Source organism: Bos javanicus, chromosome 9, assembly GCF_032452875.1.
Source record: "Bos javanicus breed banteng chromosome 9, ARS-OSU_banteng_1.0, whole genome shotgun sequence".
Classification (NCBI taxonomy): domain Eukaryota; kingdom Metazoa; phylum Chordata; class Mammalia; order Artiodactyla; family Bovidae; genus Bos; species Bos javanicus.
Genome location: NC_083876.1, coordinates 89,230,386 through 89,248,422, shown reverse-complemented (window position 1 = coordinate 89,248,422; position 18,037 = coordinate 89,230,386). Strand labels below are relative to the sequence as shown.

General features: G+C 40.5%; 1 protein-coding gene across 18 annotated transcripts in view; it reads left to right on the top strand.

The window, feature by feature from the left end:
• The window catches only part of SYNE1 (spectrin repeat containing nuclear envelope protein 1), a 497,963-nt gene that overhangs the window by 393,622 nt on the left and 86,304 nt on the right, over positions 1–18,037 (top strand). For all 18 annotated transcript variants that reach the window (XM_061428348.1, XM_061428354.1, XM_061428353.1 and 15 more), the window contains 6 exons: positions 1,845–1,999; positions 2,735–2,882; positions 4,114–4,208; positions 8,001–8,235; positions 10,344–10,538; positions 14,807–14,932. In XM_061428348.1, coding sequence (XP_061284332.1) covers positions 1,845–1,999; positions 2,735–2,882; positions 4,114–4,208; positions 8,001–8,235; positions 10,344–10,538; positions 14,807–14,932 — 954 coding nt within the window. The remainder of the gene's footprint in view (positions 1–1,844; positions 2,000–2,734; positions 2,883–4,113; positions 4,209–8,000; positions 8,236–10,343; positions 10,539–14,806; positions 14,933–18,037) is intronic.

Genomic DNA, 18,037 nt, shown 5'->3' with positions numbered 1-18,037 from the left:
CCTTTTCTCTTGAGAGGAGTGATGTCTGTGACCACAGCCGATGTCATGGCCTGTGATGGGGGACCCCAGGAGCAGTGCTATGTCTATCTCACTCTTCTCCCTCCTCCCTCTGGTCCCTCCTCACACCTAGTCCATGACCTCTGTCCATGTTCTTAAACCTTTCATCGCTGCCTTCATCCGCTCCCAGTCAAGTTGCCAGTCTCTCAGAGGCCAAGACCAAGCTTCAACCTCCACAGGCCTCCTTGAGTCTCCCTCTCTCCCTCCAACCCATAATGCTACAATGGTCTTTTCCTTTTGCAGGGATTCACTTAATTATGAACTATATTAAAGTAAGTAAAATAATACAATAGACATGCCCATTTTTATTATTATATTACCCCTCTGCTTAAACCCTCTATGGGTTCCCATTGCTCTCAGGATAAAGATGTGGTGAAGTATCAAGACCAGAAATACCCAGCTTCCACCCTCCGAAGGAACTCATCTTCACCACTGTCCCTGTCACTCTCCAGCCACTTGGGAGCTGCTGTTTCCCAGCGTCTCTGGGCAAGATGTGCCCTGGCTTCCTTCTTCCTGGAATTCATTCCTTATCCCCACCAGCTCCGTGCCCACCAGAAGGAATCAGCTCCTGGTCCTTTTGTTCAATGGCGCTCTCAGAAAGCCTCCCCTTCTGTCCATGACCAGGCTACCCAGCAACACACTGTCAGACCCACTGTTCTTTTTCTTCAGTTTCGTCGTATCTTCTAATGACGCTCGTGCGATTAACTGACTACTGTTCTCTCCACTACTGAAATAGTGTCTTACACTCTGTGAGCACCGTGTCAGTTTTGTTCACTGCTGATACGTACCCGTGGAAATTCTGGCATCTAGCAGGTTGCTTTTGGCTTTGACAGTTGGAAAGGTTTATTCCCTCTCAGGGTGATGAGCCTTTTTTCAGAGCACATAAAGTGGAAACACTCACAGCCAAAGGTGGCCTGACCTTTTCTTCTTCCTATAGCCAGTTTCCTCGATGGAGTTAAGAATGCCCACAGGAAAAGGCAGGACAGGCAGCTTTGTCCTGTGTGTGGAGGGACAAAAGAGACCAGAAAGCATAAACTGCTTTCTCAGTTGAGTCTCACCAAGTTTGGGGCTGGGGTCAAGAAACTAAAGCTGAAGCTCTTGAGATGACACATGGTAATTTCAGAGCTTAAGTGAGTTTGTGTTGTATCCAGGGAGAACCCATCAAATGTTGCTTATCTGGCTCTCTCACGAGCTGGGTGGTCTTAAGCAATTTCCTTAAAGGGTCTGTGCCTCATATTTCTTGTTGTAAATCAGGAATAGTAGTGGTTCTTACCTTATGGAATTGTTATGAGGATAAAATGAGTTATTATCTATAAAGCTCTTGCAACAGTGCTTGGTTTATAAGGGCTCAATAAATGTTAACTATTACTGCTATAACTATTATTATTATTATGAAATAACAGTGGAGCAGATTAACACAGATAAATGACATATAAAGGGTAGGAAATAAGTTTTTTCAGTCATCAACACAATTTTCATCCTTTTTCAGTTCAAGCAAGTATTACTGCTGAGTAAATGAGGGAAGTAAATAACACATATAAACTACTAAGCGTTCAATAAAGGACAGCGAGTAGCCATGCAGCAATAGCAGCAGCAGCACTGAAAGCTGATGGGGAGGGGCCGTTTTGCTTTCTGTGCGACTCTGGAGATGGCAAGTGGGTGCCTAGAAACACAGAGGAGACCAAAGACCAGCTTCTCCCAGAAATCAGAAGTTCACTGTCCACTCTGAAAGTCCTCTGCCTTTTCTGACCGTGGTGCTAAACCTACTTTTGCATCTTGCTTTCCAGGGACAGATGCTGAAATTCAGTAGCATGGTCCCAGATTTAGACCGTCTGAATGAGCTTGGATACAGGCTGCCCCTGAACGATAAAGAAATCAAAAGGATGCAGAATCTCAATCGGCACTGGTCTCTGATCTCCTCCCAGACTACGGAAAGATTCAGGTAGCGTAACCCAGAGATGTTTTGGCTATTCTGAAATATCTGTACAGATAGTTCATGATTTGTGTATATTTATACATTCTAGTGGAGAAGGCAATGGCACCCCACTCCAGTACTCTTGCCTGGAAAATCCCATGGACGGAGGAGCCTGGTAGGCTGCAGTCCATGGGGTCGCTAAGAGTCGGACACGACTGAGCGACTTCACTTTCACTTTTCTCTTTCATGCATTGGAGAAGGAAATGGCAACCCACTCCAGTGTTCTTGCCTGGAGAATCCCAGGGACGGGGGAGCCTGGTGGGCTGCCGTCTATGGAGTCGCAGAGTCAGGCACGACTGAAGCGATTTAGCATAGCATAGCATACATTCTAGGTCTTTCCAGTGATAACAAAATTTGAACTAAAAGTGGGCAACTCAAATTGTGATACGGCTTCTCATGTTGAATGTACTGAGGAATGTTTAATCTTGTTTTTATCAAAAAATAAAGCTTTTATATATGCTTTACCCTCTGAGCCACCAGGGAAGCCCTTTATATAAGAATATGTAAAAGATATATAATTTTATCATTAAAACATTTTTCTTCAGTTTTCCTTTTATGTTTTAAAACACTTACTACCTCATGGGAGAGCTTTGTAGAGGTCAAATTAAAACTGGAGGCAGAGAATATTTAATCTAGTTTTATGTGCTACAGGCATAAGAAAAAAGCAGCAACATTGTCATTCTTTTTCTTTCGTTCTGTCAGTAAGTTACAGTCATTTTTGCTACAACATCAGACTTTCTTGGAAAAATGTGAAACATGGATGGAATTCCTAGTTCAAACGGAACAAAAGTTAGCAGTAGAGATTTCAGGCAATTATCAGCATCTTTTGGAGCAGCAGAGAGCACATGAGGTAAGTTATGCCAGTACTGTTTTGGCTGATAAAACAGTTAGGCCTTTGGAAGATGCTGCAAAAAATGCCATGTGGAAGAAAGACCTGTACTGTGCGCCGAGTCTGCTCAAATGCATGCAGTGTTTTTGTCGTCTTTTTTAAGCTTGAAGTTTTGATATCTTAATCCCAAAAATGTGATTGGTTATAAGCATGGGACAGGCTTCAATATCCTGCAAGGTATCATGTCAGAATTATGGTAAGGTAATTTCCAAGTTGAGTTACAGACTACAATAATATTTCTGAGGCTAGTTGCTTAGAGATTACACTTTGGTCAAAAATCTCTAATAAATTAAAATTGTGAGTTCTTTAAAAAGCACATACATGTTTTATACTAGAAAATCAAGCTACCAAACATCTCCCAGTGTACTTCCTGATCAAATTGCATTATAATTCTTTCTCAAGAAACATCTAGAGTGAATTAGATCCGGAAAGCAAATTAATAAATTTGCTGTTAGTCTCTATTTTGCTGTTTTCTAGTGTAACTAAGTTGCTCCGTGTGTTTATGAAATACACACAAATGGAGATCCAGGATTCCTAGGGCAGAGAAAAGCTAAAAGCTGGAAACTTGCTAATGAGTATGGAGCTTTGGGAGGGGATTGTGAAAATAGTCTAAAATTGATTGTGGTGATAGTTGTATAACTGTAAATATGAGAAAAATTATTGCACACTTTAATCAGGTGAATTATATGATACAGAATTCTATCTTAATAAACCTGTTTAAAAAACAGTGAAAATTTGAAAGTCTTAGTGGTGAAACAATTTTATTGACTTAGCTAAATTGAAAAACAGTGAGTTTATTAAAAATGGTGGATTTTTTCCATTCTTCAACTTTTTAAAAGGTTTTAGAACTATTCTGTCTAAGAATGGACCGTATTCTGCATATAAAATAAACCAGAATACACATTATGTGTTAACTAACTTTATTGGGTGATTTTGAAAGAAAGAAGGGAAACATAATTATACTTTTAGTCACAGTCTTAGTAAACAAAAACTAAACTGTATCTTTAAGTTTATCTTAACGGATAGTTTTTAAAATGTTCTTACCTTGCAGGATTTTTTATATTAATACAGCCTGATTCATCTGGAAGTGTTTTTCATAGTCTTGCTTAAACCAGAATTTTTGGAAAGTTTTTGGAGAACTGGTCAGTAAAATTAGGAACTCTAAATTATGTTTTTCTTTTTTAAATAACAGTTGTTTCAAGCAGAGATGTTCAGCCGTCAGCAGATTTTGCACTCAATCATTTTTGATGGACAGCACCTTCTAGAACAAGGTCAAGTTGATGACAGGTAGGATCTTTGATATTGTATCATAAAGACAGGTTCCAGTAAATTAGTCATTTTCTTTGAGCAGATTAGAGAACATATGCCTAAAGTAAGTGTCCCACAAAGGACCCTCAGTAATTAGAGGAAGGACTTGTCTGAACCGCTGAAATGACTGAGTATTGAATCTTTTTAAAGAACCTCTGTTGTGTTATATGAAGGACATAGAGTAGTTGGAAGTCACTAGCCAATCTTTGCTAGTGGTCTGGAGGAGGCTGGAATTAAAATAGATCAGAATGAATTGTGTCAGTGATGTGTCAACAGATGCTGGTAATATTCTCATACAGTTGCAGAAATTTTATTCCTCAGAGGAGCACAGAGGTCACTAGTCCATCTCTCTTACTTACAAATGAAAAATTGAGGCCCAGAAACGTGAACTCATTTGACCAAGGTCACATAACTAAGTAGCAACAGAATCAAGCCTAGCCCTCATGTACCTGGTTTTTACTCAGGAAAAGCCAGGTTTCCCTTACCATGATTTGGAAATGGTTTGCTACCTTAAGTCAGATTACACTCAGTCTGAAACCCTGCTTTCTCTTTATTGCTTAGCAAAGTATCTCTGTATTAAAAATGCAGAGTAAAATCTAGCCCCTTTTTAAATTTATGGTATGTGAATTGGCAGCTTCGTCTTGTGTTACCTTTCTTAGGAACAATATTTACTCTACCCAATCAATTTTCTATGGTGATATTTGGAATACAAACCTCGTTTTTTTAGTCACATTTGTATGTCTTTTCCATAATTAGGACCAGTTCAGTTCAGTTCACTTCAGGCGCTCAGTCATGTCTGACTCTTTGCAACCCCATGAATTGCAGCATGCCAGGCCTCCCTGTCCATCACCAACTCCTGGAGTTCACCCAAACTCTTGTCCATTGAGTCGGTGATGCCATCCAGCCATCTCATCCTCTGTCGTCCCCTTTTCCTCCTGCCCCTAATCGCTCCCAGCATCAGAGTCTTTTCCAATGAGTCAGCTCTTTGCATGAGGTGGCCAAAGTATTGGAGTTTCAGCTTTAGCATCAGTCCTTCCAAAGAACACCCAGGACTGATCTCCTTCAGAACAGACTGATTGGATCTCCTTGCAGTCCAACAGACTCTAAAGAGTCTAGTTGTGATTATAATTAACTTAGTTCCCCCCCGCCCCCACAAAATAGAAAACAGGTCATTATTTTGATTAAGAGTGTGTTGGGTTTTTTTTTCATGTTTTGGAACCAATTTTAGTCTTAAGTGGATATTTCTTTGGAAGTACATGAAAGATTTTCATGGTTAAACTTGGAACAACAAAATTTGATGCCATATTTATTCTAGGGAAGCCAAACTTAAATGTGGGCTTAACTAAGAATTTAAGGCCTTTAGAATAAGACATATTCAAATGCAATCAACTTATCTTTTGCTTTATCCTCCCTTCTCTGTGACAATATTATAAAAGCTCACATCATTAAGTAAAATAAAATTTAAAATTCATGTGCAAGCCAACATCTATTAAATTTTAAATGTTAGCAGAGAAAAACACCAAGGAGATAAAAATATGAGGATTGGACCTGAGGATAATTTTGAACGTTGCTAGTGGGAAAAAAAAAAAATTCAGATGAGAGCATGTTGATAGATAAGAGAGGTCCTAGATTACCAATGTATTGTGTTTTAAAGGTTTGTTTATACGTTTGGTTTTGAGAGTTCAGGTTCAGCACTGAGCCCAGTGTCATGTTTTGAGTAGTTCCTCATGCTGTCAGATAGCTCCAGACAGCTTGGTTCTACAAAGTGAAGATGAGGCTCCAGAGAGACCCTGAATGCTAGCTGATAGGGAAACAGTATGTATGGTACTCTTACAGACCATCCTCAAGGCCTGGAGTTAGACATTGTCAGAGATGACGGATGCTTGCATCTTTTAAGGAAGTGTCATGAACCTAATTCATCATATTTGACCTTACAGATACATCCACCTATTCTGATACACTCACTGTTTGCAAACACTGATAGTTTAACTGTTATTACTTTTTAAATTCATCATATTTAGTTCTATTGCAAATAGATTATAAACATCAGAATTTTCCTTCAAAAACAGAAGCACTGAATAACACATTTGGTTACAAAATCAAAGTTTTTAGTGTGTGTGTTAGTTGCTCAGTCATGTCCAATTCTTTGTGACCCTGTGGACTGTAGCCCTCCAGGCTCCTCTGTCCATGGAGTTCTCCAGGCAAGAATACTGGAGTGCGTAGTCTGTTTTCCACGGGATCATCCCTACCCAGAAATGGAACCCATGTCTCTTAAATCTCCTGCATTGGCTGGCGGGTTCTTTACTGTCTGAGCCATCAGGGAAACCAAAGCTTATAGTAGCCCTAGGTAATATATCAAGAATATAGGAGTCCAGAATAATAAATCTAATTCAGATTAGAACCCATCCGCAAGAGGAAAGAAAAGCAAAATGAGTAAAATAGAGAAAGAGCAAGTAATGTTACACTTTAGTACTAAAATGTGTGACTAGCACTATTATCTACAAAGAAACCCAGTCTATTTGATACTGGACAAACCAGTTCTAGAGCCACAGTTGGCTGCTAAAGAAACATAATTTAAAAAAAAAAAACTACCAACATTTTTTAAAGTTAGGAAACACAGAGGTAGGAAGAAGCAACTGAAAGTTCTGAGATTAGTCAGCCTGATATTGAGAAAGCTTAAATAAGATTTAATGTCTCTAAGTATATGGACAACCTTTATTCAAAAATGATGATTAGATAGTTTACATTTTTCTAAGAACAGGTAAAGTGGGCTTAAAATGTAGAAGGGATGGTTTAGAATGTGAAATAATTTGCTAAAGATTAGGGCTGTCTATTGTGAGGGAAGAGTGAGAGTTTATGGAGTACAGTTTTTCAAGTATTTTTAAACAACATAATTTTATCTAAGTGGTTTATGATTCTAGCTAAAATAACGCAGTTTTGTTCATCCAAAGTGGTTTATAATTGTAGCTGGGGACAGAGGTTGTAAATAAGCTGGTCTCCTCACTTTCTCCTGCAGTGGCATACTTAAGATGCTGCCACGTGCTGCATACGTTGTGCTGGGCGTGTCCAGGGGGTCGTTTCCACTGAAGCTGCTGTCTTATGTTCTATCCCCTCTCATGCACTCAGAGTGAATGACAGTGAGCTTACAGATATGTCCACCTGTTCTGACACACTGACTGTTTGCAAACTAATAAAGTGAAAGTGAAGTCGCTCAGTTGTGTCTGACTCTTTGCAACCCCATGGACTGTAGCCAACCAGGCTCCTCCGTCCATGGGATTTTCCAGGCAAGAGTACTGAAGTGGGTAGCCATTTCCTTCTCCAGGAGATCTTCCCAACCCAGGGATTGAACCCGGGTCTCCCGTATTGTAGGCAGACGCTTTACCATCTGAGCCACCAGGGAAGTCCTGGTGGACTGATAGTTTAACTGCTTATTAATTTTTTAAATTACATTCAGTAGAGCTGACAGTAGATCACAGCATGATATATGAAGACCTCTATCCTAGATAGGGCTTCCCTGGTGGTTCAGATGGTAAAGAATCTGCCTTCTGTGCGAGAGGCCTGGGTTTGATCCCTGAGTCAGGAAGATCCCCTGGAGAAGGGAATGGCTACACACTCCAGTACTCTTGCCTGGAGAATTCCATGGACAGAGGAGCCTGGTGGGCTACAGTCCATGTGGTGGCAAAGAGCTGGACACGACTGAGCAGCTTACACTTTTACAACACTTTCATCAGGATAACAGTGGTTTTCCTTATGTAATTATTTCTTCACCAGGGATGAGTTCAACCTGAAATTGACCCTCCTCAGTAATCAGTGGCAGGGGGTGATCCGCCGGGCCCAGCAGAGGCGGGGCATCATTGACAGCCAGATCCACCAGTGGCAGCGCTACAGGGAGATGGCGGAAAAGCTCCGTAAATGGCTGGTGGAGGTGTCCTGTCTGCCCGTGAGTGGTCTGGGGAGTGTCCAGATACCACTGCAGCAGGCAAGGGCCCTCTTTGATCAAGTGCAGGTAAGGTGGAAAGCAGGCTATTTTTAAACCTCTTCTGTGTGTTCACTGCATGCTTTACCCTAACCCCGGTTCTTCAGGATTCTAGAGTGACACTGGAATGACAACAAGCATTGTTCTCAAATGTCCGCAGAAATATACAAAATGATCCATTACAGAGTCCATATTTAACAGTGAAAGTCCCAGCTTCTTCAAAGACTGCCTGCACTTCACCCCCAACACCCTCTCAGCAGCTCAGTGAGTCCCAGCGTGGATGGAAATGCAGTGGCAAGGACAGGAAAACCTGGCACTGATAATACATATTTTACTCATGAGCCGTTTAAACATGAACCTTAAATATTCCAGAAAAGGTGAAAGGATCAGCCCTGGGTGGGCTGTTTGTCCATTCCCCTTACTTTCACCACCTAGGAGTTTGGAACTCCAGCCTTTTAAATAGAGACCTCCTCATCCTGTCATCGGTCCCTCCCAGTATATTTCGTGGGCTCCTCTTTCTTAAAGGTCATTCTCTGCTTCCTGTCTCCTCCTCGCTTCGCTGGGAAACCCCATCTCTACACATGGCTTCCACTGCTCCCTACCAGGAAAGAAGGGTCACTTTGGTTCTTGTGGTCACATTCACCTCCTGAGCCTCCAACTCATGCATCCAGCCACCTTTTAGCTTTATCTGCATCACAGACATAATATACTTGGTGGGTTCCAATAGCATCTATGATCCCTAAACAACCACTCTCTATCAATCCACTCCATGTGTCCAAACCAAGGAAAGGTCATCACTGGTCTATATCCATCAGCAACCCTAGAGTCCTTCTAGAGCTCTACTCTCCTTTTTTCTCATGCTTCTTGCATCTTATAGCCCTCAAGTCTTCATCCCCACTGCCACTGCCTTAGATTAGGTGGTCATGATTTCTTCCCTAAATAGGCAAGCGCTTCCTAACCTATCTTTGTTATTGTTGTTTAGTCTCTAAATCATGCTGACTCACTCTCTTGCAACTCCTGTACTGTGGTTCACCAGGCTCCTTTGTCCATAGAATTCTCTAGGCAAGAATACTGGAGTGGATTGCCGTTTCCTTCTCCAGGGGATCGTCCCGACCCAGGGATCAAACCTGCATCTCCTGCATTGGCAGGCACTTTCTTCACCACTGAACCACCAGAGAAACCCTAATGTGTCTTAGGGTATCTGATATATGACCTTCTTCCACTCCATTTTCTACCTGATGGCTTAATACTCTTCCATGAATCTCAGTCACTTTTACTATAAAAATCAGTCTTCTCTTCAAGGTCTGGTCTTGCCTTATCTAACACCACTCACTTATAGACATCCTACATTCTAGCCACTGACAACTGAGTCTAGTGTCCTGACTCCTCATAATTTATCCTGTTGAGTGAGTTTGCCCATCCTTATTTCTCTGTGTGGAAGGTGTTCTCTCCCTGACTCCTGTGGCCTCATCACACCAGATCCTTCTTCATCTGGTTGTATCCCTGTGTCTTTCAAGACTCATGAAGCTTTTGCCTCTTGAAAAAGCCTCGCTGTGCCCTCCAAGTGGGTCAGACATCCCTCTGTGTCTCTTTGCATTAGCCTCATAGAGAAGTCAACTTCATAGAGAAGTCACCCCACTCCAGTACTCTTGCCTGGAAAATCCCATGGACGGAGGACCCTGGTGGGCTGCAGTCCATGGGGTCGCTAAGAGTCGGACATGACTCTAAGCGACTTCACTTTCACTTTTCACTTTCATGCATTGGAGAAGGAAATGGCAACCCACTCCAGTATTCTTGCCCGGAGAATCCCAGGGACGGGGGAGCCTGGTGGGCTGCCGTCTATGGGGTCGCACAGAGTTAGACACGACTGAAGCAACTTAGCAGCAGCAGCAGCATAGAGAAGTCTTCCTGTTGCATCATGACTGTTTAAAAGTTGGCAACAGAAACTAAGCCCTGTCTGTGGAATTCTCATTTATTTATATGTTCCTTCACTTGGGCCCAAAGTATAGGGTCAGTAAAGCTTTGGGGGGAAAAAGGCATGTTATGGATGTAGAAATTTAGGATTATTTAAAAACACTTATAACGGGGATATGGTAAAGAGAAGAATGAGAAAGTCAAAAATCTCCGGTTCCTTTCAGTTCAAAGAAAAAGTGTTCCTGCGGCAACAAGGCAGCTACATCCTCACCATGGAGGCTGGCAAGCAGCTTCTGCTTTCAGCCGACAGTGGGGCTGAGGCCACCCTGCAGGCCGAACTCGCTGAGATCCAAGAGAAATGGAAGTCAGCAAGTGTGTGTCTGGAGGAGCAGAAGAAAAAACTGGCCGGCTTGCTGCAGGTAAGTTCGGCTCTTCCCTCCTATGGGCCTCATGTGGTTTAAAATGCCCTTGTAATAGTTGTGCTGCTTCCTCAATGTCATTATCCTGTGACTCAAATAATGCTGATCATTACATCAGACCTTGCAGTGTTTTGTCCCCTGTGTCTCGTTTAAGACTTTGTCCTGTCTTGCCTCAACGGGAAAAGTTTCCCAATCTTCAGCAGTTTGTCTTTCAGGAAAATCCCCCAACAAAGTAGTTTTAAATCTAATAAGACCGTCCAAGTGATGAACTCTTGATTCATGGTCAGTGCTAAGCCAGAAGCCATGAGATAACTTTATAAATCCATACAAGAATGCAAAGAGCAGATTCCACTCCCTAATCTAAGACTCTAAAGTGGTTTTCAAGATTGATATCTCTTCTTTTATTGCAAGGGAAAAACTATCCAAGAAGACACTCTTGATTTGATCTTAGCTTATTCAAGCAAGTTGCTGTAAGATAAAATCTCCAGGAGGTATATTAAGCCTGTAGTTGGATACAGACAGCATGCTGATCATACAGAAAGTTTAGGGGAATGTAGATTTATCAGACCTCCCACAATGTGCTTTTCTCCCTCACTTTCCAATTCTTTGCATAAGACACAATTAAATCAGCAGTTGAATGAAGGTATGGGGCTCTAAACTCAGATAAACCCAAGTTAAAACCATAAGAAACGAGGTAGCCTGGCAAACTCAACTTCTCAAAGCCTCAGTTTCCTAATTTGTAGAGTGGGTATGATCACATCTCTTTCATAAGGTGTTCTGAAGATTTAATGAAATAATGAAAGTGAATTATGTATCAAAATACTTGGTACATACTGAGTACTCAACAAATGATGGTAATTATTGTTGATATTATTAACATTTTGAAACCAAACATGACTAAATACCAAAGTTTAATATACATTGATAATCACCAGCACTTTAATGAGGTCATTTATTAAATTTGGCCTGTCTGTTTTTGGATCAAAGGTAATAATAATAAAGTTAATAAAACACATTTTGCTTTTTTTTCTCTGAATACTTAATGTTTGCACACTCATTTTTTTTCTACTGAATCTTATTGAATAATATATTACCTTCTGTGCAGGAAGCAATGAATCAAAAATGCCACCCAACATATGTTAGAGAATCATTATTTGCACACACTGCAATTCATCAGTAATACAATATGCCTAATTCTTTTTTCTTCTTTTTTGGCTTTCAGGAAAGGATTAAAAACATTGTAAATCATTCTGTACAGAGCATGTTAATCATATATTTTTTCTTTATTTGTGATTGACTTTTGGACACATTTCTAAGACTGACTAAGATGAGATGTCTGAGTCATTTCATTTGCTTTGTCTGTTATTCGTTGGCATATAAAATATCTGCTTTGATAAATGTTTGCAGACCATAACATTTAGTTACTTCCTTGTAATTCATTTAGTAAAACTCTTGGTTATAGCTTTAGAATCTAATCCATCTTTGGAAAGGGGAATCCCTATTCTCTTGTTAAAGTTGTATTTTTTATTTTTGGATCATACATTAGATCCTGTTTGCCTGGGAAGGAATTTATGGGGCTGAATTCTAATGTTTATACAGTCTCATTTTACTGTATCTTTTCACCACAGCCATGATGCTTACCTATTTTCGCTTTTAACTGAATGCTGAGTAAATACGCCAGAAACACAGTCATCATAGTTCTATGCCTGTGTGTTAAGCACCTTCACAATTACCTCTTAATTCCGTTATAAAGGATAAAAGCTGACCTTTTCTCTTTTTAGATCAGTGAACATTCCTTGCCCACATGTTGAGAGATTTCAGCGTGTGAGATGATTTAATTGAGAATGTTGTTCAGCTTAAGCAGAAAGAGAGTCTGTTATCTGCCCTAACTGTGTTTAGCATTGATGAACAAAGCATAGCCTGGGAACACCAAGATATTTTAATAAAGGGGAATTGGAACAATTCTGTCCAAAAACAGACAGCTGGGACTTTTGGGTTTTGTTTTTGTTCTTTCTGGTGAATGGGAAGAAGGAATGTGGTTATATACTCTAGGAAGTTCCCTGAAGGAATTTTTTTTTTTTAAATGAAAAGTTTGGGCCAAACTGTCAGTTCATTTAGAAACCAAAAGACATTATGAGCAAGGAGGTAAGGTGGCCATTATGTCTCAAAGAAGAGAGTTGAAATAGCAACTGTGTGTTGCTGTGGTGAAAATAAGGCATCAGGAGAAAAGATAGAAAGAACTCAGACAGGAAGAGACTGGTGATGAAAGATAGTCCAAAGAATAATGTGAAGAGAAATGTAGCAGGATTTGGCACTAGGCTGATGACTAAAAACAACTCAAGTTGTCTCTGCTGCTGCTGCTGCTAAGTCACTTCAGTCATGTCCGACTCTGTGTGACCCCATAGACGGCAGCCCACCAGGCTCTGCCGTCCATGGGATTCTCCAGGCAAGAACATTGGAGTGGGTTGCCATTTCCTTCTCCAATGCATGAAAGTGAAAAGTGAAAGTGAAGTCACTCAGTTGTGTCCGACTCTTAGCGACCCCAAGGACTGCAGCCTACCAGGCTCCTCTGTCCATGGGATTTTCCAGGCAAGAGTACTGGAGTGGGGTGCCATTGCCTTCTCTGGAACTCAGTAATTTAAGTTGTGGGAGAGGGAGGGAAGGCCAGGAGTGTAGAGTATCAGACAAACTGAAGGAGATTTGTTGAGTTGAATTTAATGGGCACAGAGACCCCAGATGTGGGCTATTTGTAGATAGGGTGCTGTAAAGAATCAGGTCTCCATCATGGTTGCTCTCTCTCTCTTTTTTTTTTACTTTTTTGTTTTCTTTTACTCTCCTTTTTTTTAATTACCCAAGAAGTCATGTGTCTGAAAAAAAATTCAGGTAAGAACTGAAGTACAGAGAGTAAAAAAAAATTAAATTTTCCCTACGTGACACTACCACTCAAATCCAAATCCTAGTATCTTTCCTAGAGGTAACCTTTGTTACCTTTGGTGTGTAATATTCTGAAACACAACCACAGCATGTATGCTTTCTTTTGTCAGCACCTAGGAGAAGGCAATGGCACCCCACTCCAGTACTCTTGCCTGGAAAATCCCAAGGACGGGGGAGCCTAGTAGGCTGCAGTCCATGGGGTCGCTAAGAGTCGGACACGACTGAGCGACTTCACTTTCACTTTTCACTTTCATGCATTGGAGAAGGAAATGGCAACCCACTCCAGTATTCTTGCCTGGAGAATCCCAGGGACGGGGCAGCCTGGTGGGCTGCCGTCTATGGGGTCGCACAGAGTCGGACACAACTGACGAGACTTAGCAGCAGCAGCAACAATAATCTACCACATTCCTTACCGCCATGTTCTTACCTGTTTTTTTTTAATTAATTAATTTATTTGGTTTCTCTGGGTCTTAGTTGCTAGATCTTCAATCTTTGTTGCAGCATGCGGATATTTAGCTGTGGCATGCAAGATCTAGTTCCTGACCAGGAATCAAACCTGGGCCCCTTGCATTGGGAGTATAGAGTCTTATCCCCTAGACTACCAGGGAAGTCCCAATACTCTACCTCTTTACCTGTTACATTCTCCTTCAGAGTACTGATGCGTACTGACATATAAGGTGTACATTTAAAATTGTTGAATTCAAAAAAAAAAATAAAAAATAAAATTGTTGAATTCTCTCTCTTGGTCTACATTTTTTGCTTTAGTTCATACTGTTTATGTATTGAATTGAATCAGAGCCAGGTTTATATTACCTTTACATTTCATATCACTTCTCTTACCTAATATGTATTTTCACCCTGAAAGAGATTCCATATCCTCTTTTCTACCCCTTATAGTGTGTTGAGATAATAGAGACATGAGTGCAGTTATGGGTGGGCTTAGGAGAGAGGCAAAGTAGTGTGTTTATACTCTTACCTCCGTAGACAGATTTGGATGCAAAAACATTTTCGAAAACTGATAATATTCTGTTTTTGTCCTTGACATCTCGACACCTCTTATTTCCTTGCATTCTCCCACAGTTTTTGAGAGTTTGTGTTATTTCGGTTTTTGTAAGGAACACTGAGACATAACACCTCACCTGCTTGAAGCCACGCAGATAATGAGAAAAGTTTAGAACTCAGCTCTTCTGTTACTGATGCCCATGGCTATGGATGTGGACGCCTTTGCAGTACTCATCAGTGTAACTTTAATCCATTGTCTGGGAGTTGAGAAGAGAGTTTTTCTTGTTTCCTAACTTCTTATTCCTTAAAATTTCTTTCTCTGGCCATTCTAGGACTGGGAAAAATGTGAGAACGGAATAGCTGATTCTCTGGAGAAACTACGAACTTTCAAAAAGAGGCTTTCTCAGCCTCTCCCAGATCATCACGAAGAGCTCCATGCGGAGCAGATGTGCTGCAAGGTAAACCACTGGACTAAGCTTTTAACTGTCACCTACCTGTGCTTCTGGGCTTCCCTGGTGGCTCAGATGTTAAAGCATCTGCCTGCAATGCAGGAGACCAGGGTTCGATCCCTGATTTGGGAAGATGCCTTGGAGAAGCAAATGGCTACCCACTCCAGTATTCTTGCCTTGAGGGTTCCATGGACAGAGCCTGGCAGGCTATGATCCATGGGGCCACAAAGAGTTAGACACAACTGAGTGACTAACACTTCCACTTTCTTGTGCTTCTAGTGTGATGCCTTTGAAAGCATAATTCAGTTGAGCTTCTGTAATTGTCTACCTGTAGGTGCAAGTTTCTGGTATCTTGCATTAGGGCAGACAACTCTGGTGAAACTTGCTTATTGATTTATTGCAGTTGATGAAATTATAGACTAGTTTATGGATTACCATGAGTGAGTCAATGAAAATGTAAAACACAATATTAAAAGACAGTTAAAATGTAGATTAAGAGCAATAAAGACAATCCTTCTAAACCGTCCACACTGGACAGTCATTCAGCAGAAGAGTCTAGTTCACATGTAGAAGAGTGAGGCTCGGCGACATGGAAATTCTGTAGACCGCAGTCCTTGGAGAAACACAACCTGCCCTCTAGGCTCTTTTCTGTTAGAAAAACCAGGAACTATATTAGCTGATTTCACTTACTGCATTGAGTCACACAGTCCTTTGTATCTTCAGGGCCCTATCAATTTAGAGATTGTGATCAACACCTCAAATGGCACTTGGAAGCCAATCAGTAGCTAAAACAGGCTGCTCCCTGCACGGGGCACTCAGTGAGACCAACATGATTTAGTGTCTGTAGGATTTGTTCCATTCACTCCTGAGTAGCTAAGTCAAGTGCCAAGACAGCAGTTCTCTGCTGAGCAATATGCAGATCAAAATAAAGTTATCTTTAAAGATGCTTTTTCCCTCCAATGAAACATGTCCTCATGTTCTCCAAGTCATTTGTAAATTACTGCACTGGAGTGACTTTGTTTAAAACTTCACACAGATATAAATGATTTAGAAGCCTTTAAGAAAGATTAATTAAAAAAAGAAAAAAGATTTCTTTTTGGCTGCACCAGATCTTAGTTGCAGCACACAGGATCTCTAGTTGAGGCATGTAGAATCTAGTTCACTGACCGGGGATCGAACCCAGGTCCCCTGCTTTGAGAGCTCAGAGTCTTAGCCACTGGACCACCAGGGAGGTCCCAAGAAAGATTAATTTTTAGAGAAGTCCAGAAATCATTAAAAGAGTAGATATAAGAATTTTTCTTCAGTATTAAAATGTGAAGATGATCTTTGAAACTGAAAAGAGGCAGATTTAGGAAAAAGAAAGGTAGTGTACTTTATGTCATGGATGATAAGGGAGTGAAATATTATCTAGAGATGTAAAGTCAGTACTATGCAAAGATTAAAAAATATTTAAGTCTTTGACTGTGAATCTATGACAAATGATTAAAGAAAACTTTCAAGAGGCAGGAATGGGCGTTTAGTGGGCCCCTGTGTGCCCATAGCTGGCCAGTGTTATCTGCATTGGCATGAACACAAGCTCCTAAGGACAGTCTGTTATTTCCCTTCTGCAGATGTGGAAAACGAAGCAGCTAGAAATTTAATAACTTTTCAAAGTTGGTAATTATCAGAGTTTCCTGAATCCAAAGGCTATATTTTTATCACACAAACATCTAAAATGGAGTCCGTGAGTCTGTGATAGTTGGGCCCTGGTGCTGGTGTTTCTTTTTTAAACCCATACACCAAATCTGATATTTGAGTTTGGGGTGGAGTTGGAAATTGGTATAAAAAGAAGAAAATCTTTACAGTGATATGGCAGTTTAATATGACTACAGATATAAACAGAAATGCTGCATATTTAATACTCCCGGATGGTTTGGTCTTTCAGCCAAACACTGTTACCATGGGACCTTGTGTCCCAAAATACACAGCAGTTACAAACATGCCCTGCTATTAAGTTTGGAGATTAGAAGGATGCATTTCGGTCCAGCTTCCTGCTACTCTCTCCCCCAAACCACCTTAGCAGCAAAACAAAGCAATTACCTAGAAAATTCTGGCTAAAACCTAGTTTGCTTAAATTGCCTGAGAAGTTAGCCTCAGACTATCGTTAATTGCCTTTTGCCTTTGGAAACTTGTCTCCTGTTTAATGAGACAAAAGAGAAGGTAAAAGCCATGTGAAATATTCTATTCATGAACAAAATTAGCTGGAATCTAAAAACATCAACAGCTGGCAAAAAGCAAGAGCTATACAAATTTTAAAACTAGTCATCTGTTCAAAGCATTGCAAAAACTGTTGAAAAAACATTCAAATATTATTATATGGATTTTTTTTTCCTGAAATTGTTCCCCGAAAGGACAAAATACGTATTTTACCAGTAGCTGAATGATCTCTCTTCTTCTGCAGTAAACATATTCAGCCCATTATTTTAAATCAAGTAATACCAGCAATACATCTTTTTAGCTACAATGTATCAATAAGTCTGTAGCAATTGATAGTGTTTGAAGATGAGAGTTAAATCTAGTAGTTTGGATTTTTAAAAAGTATTTCACAAACATGATCCGTCACTTGAGACAAAGGTAAAGGATTTTATTAAGCTGATTTAAAAATAAGTAAGATCACGATACTGGATGCTTGGGGCTGGTGCACTGGGACGACCCAGAGGGATGGTATGGGGAGGGAGGAGGGAGGAGGGTTCAGGATGGGGAACACATGTATACCTGTGGCGGATTCCTTTCGATATTTGGCAAAACCAATACAATATTGTAAAGTTTAAAAATAAAATAAAATTAAAAAAAAAAAAAAGTAAGATCAATATGGTGATGAAACTTGAACTAGGAAAGACAATCAGAAGTGGTCAGTGAAGTGGAAAATAGATCTCCATTTCCAGTTAGGAAAGATTCTGCAAGCAACCTGGTACTATATCAGAAGAACCTGGCAAATTATCAGATTATGTAGGAAGAAAAGTGTTGAGTTGGCCAAAAAGTTCATTCAGTTTTTTTCATAACATCTGATGGAAAAACCTGAATGAACTTTTTGACCAACCCAATAGATAAACAGTTTGGGTGTTCAAATAGAAT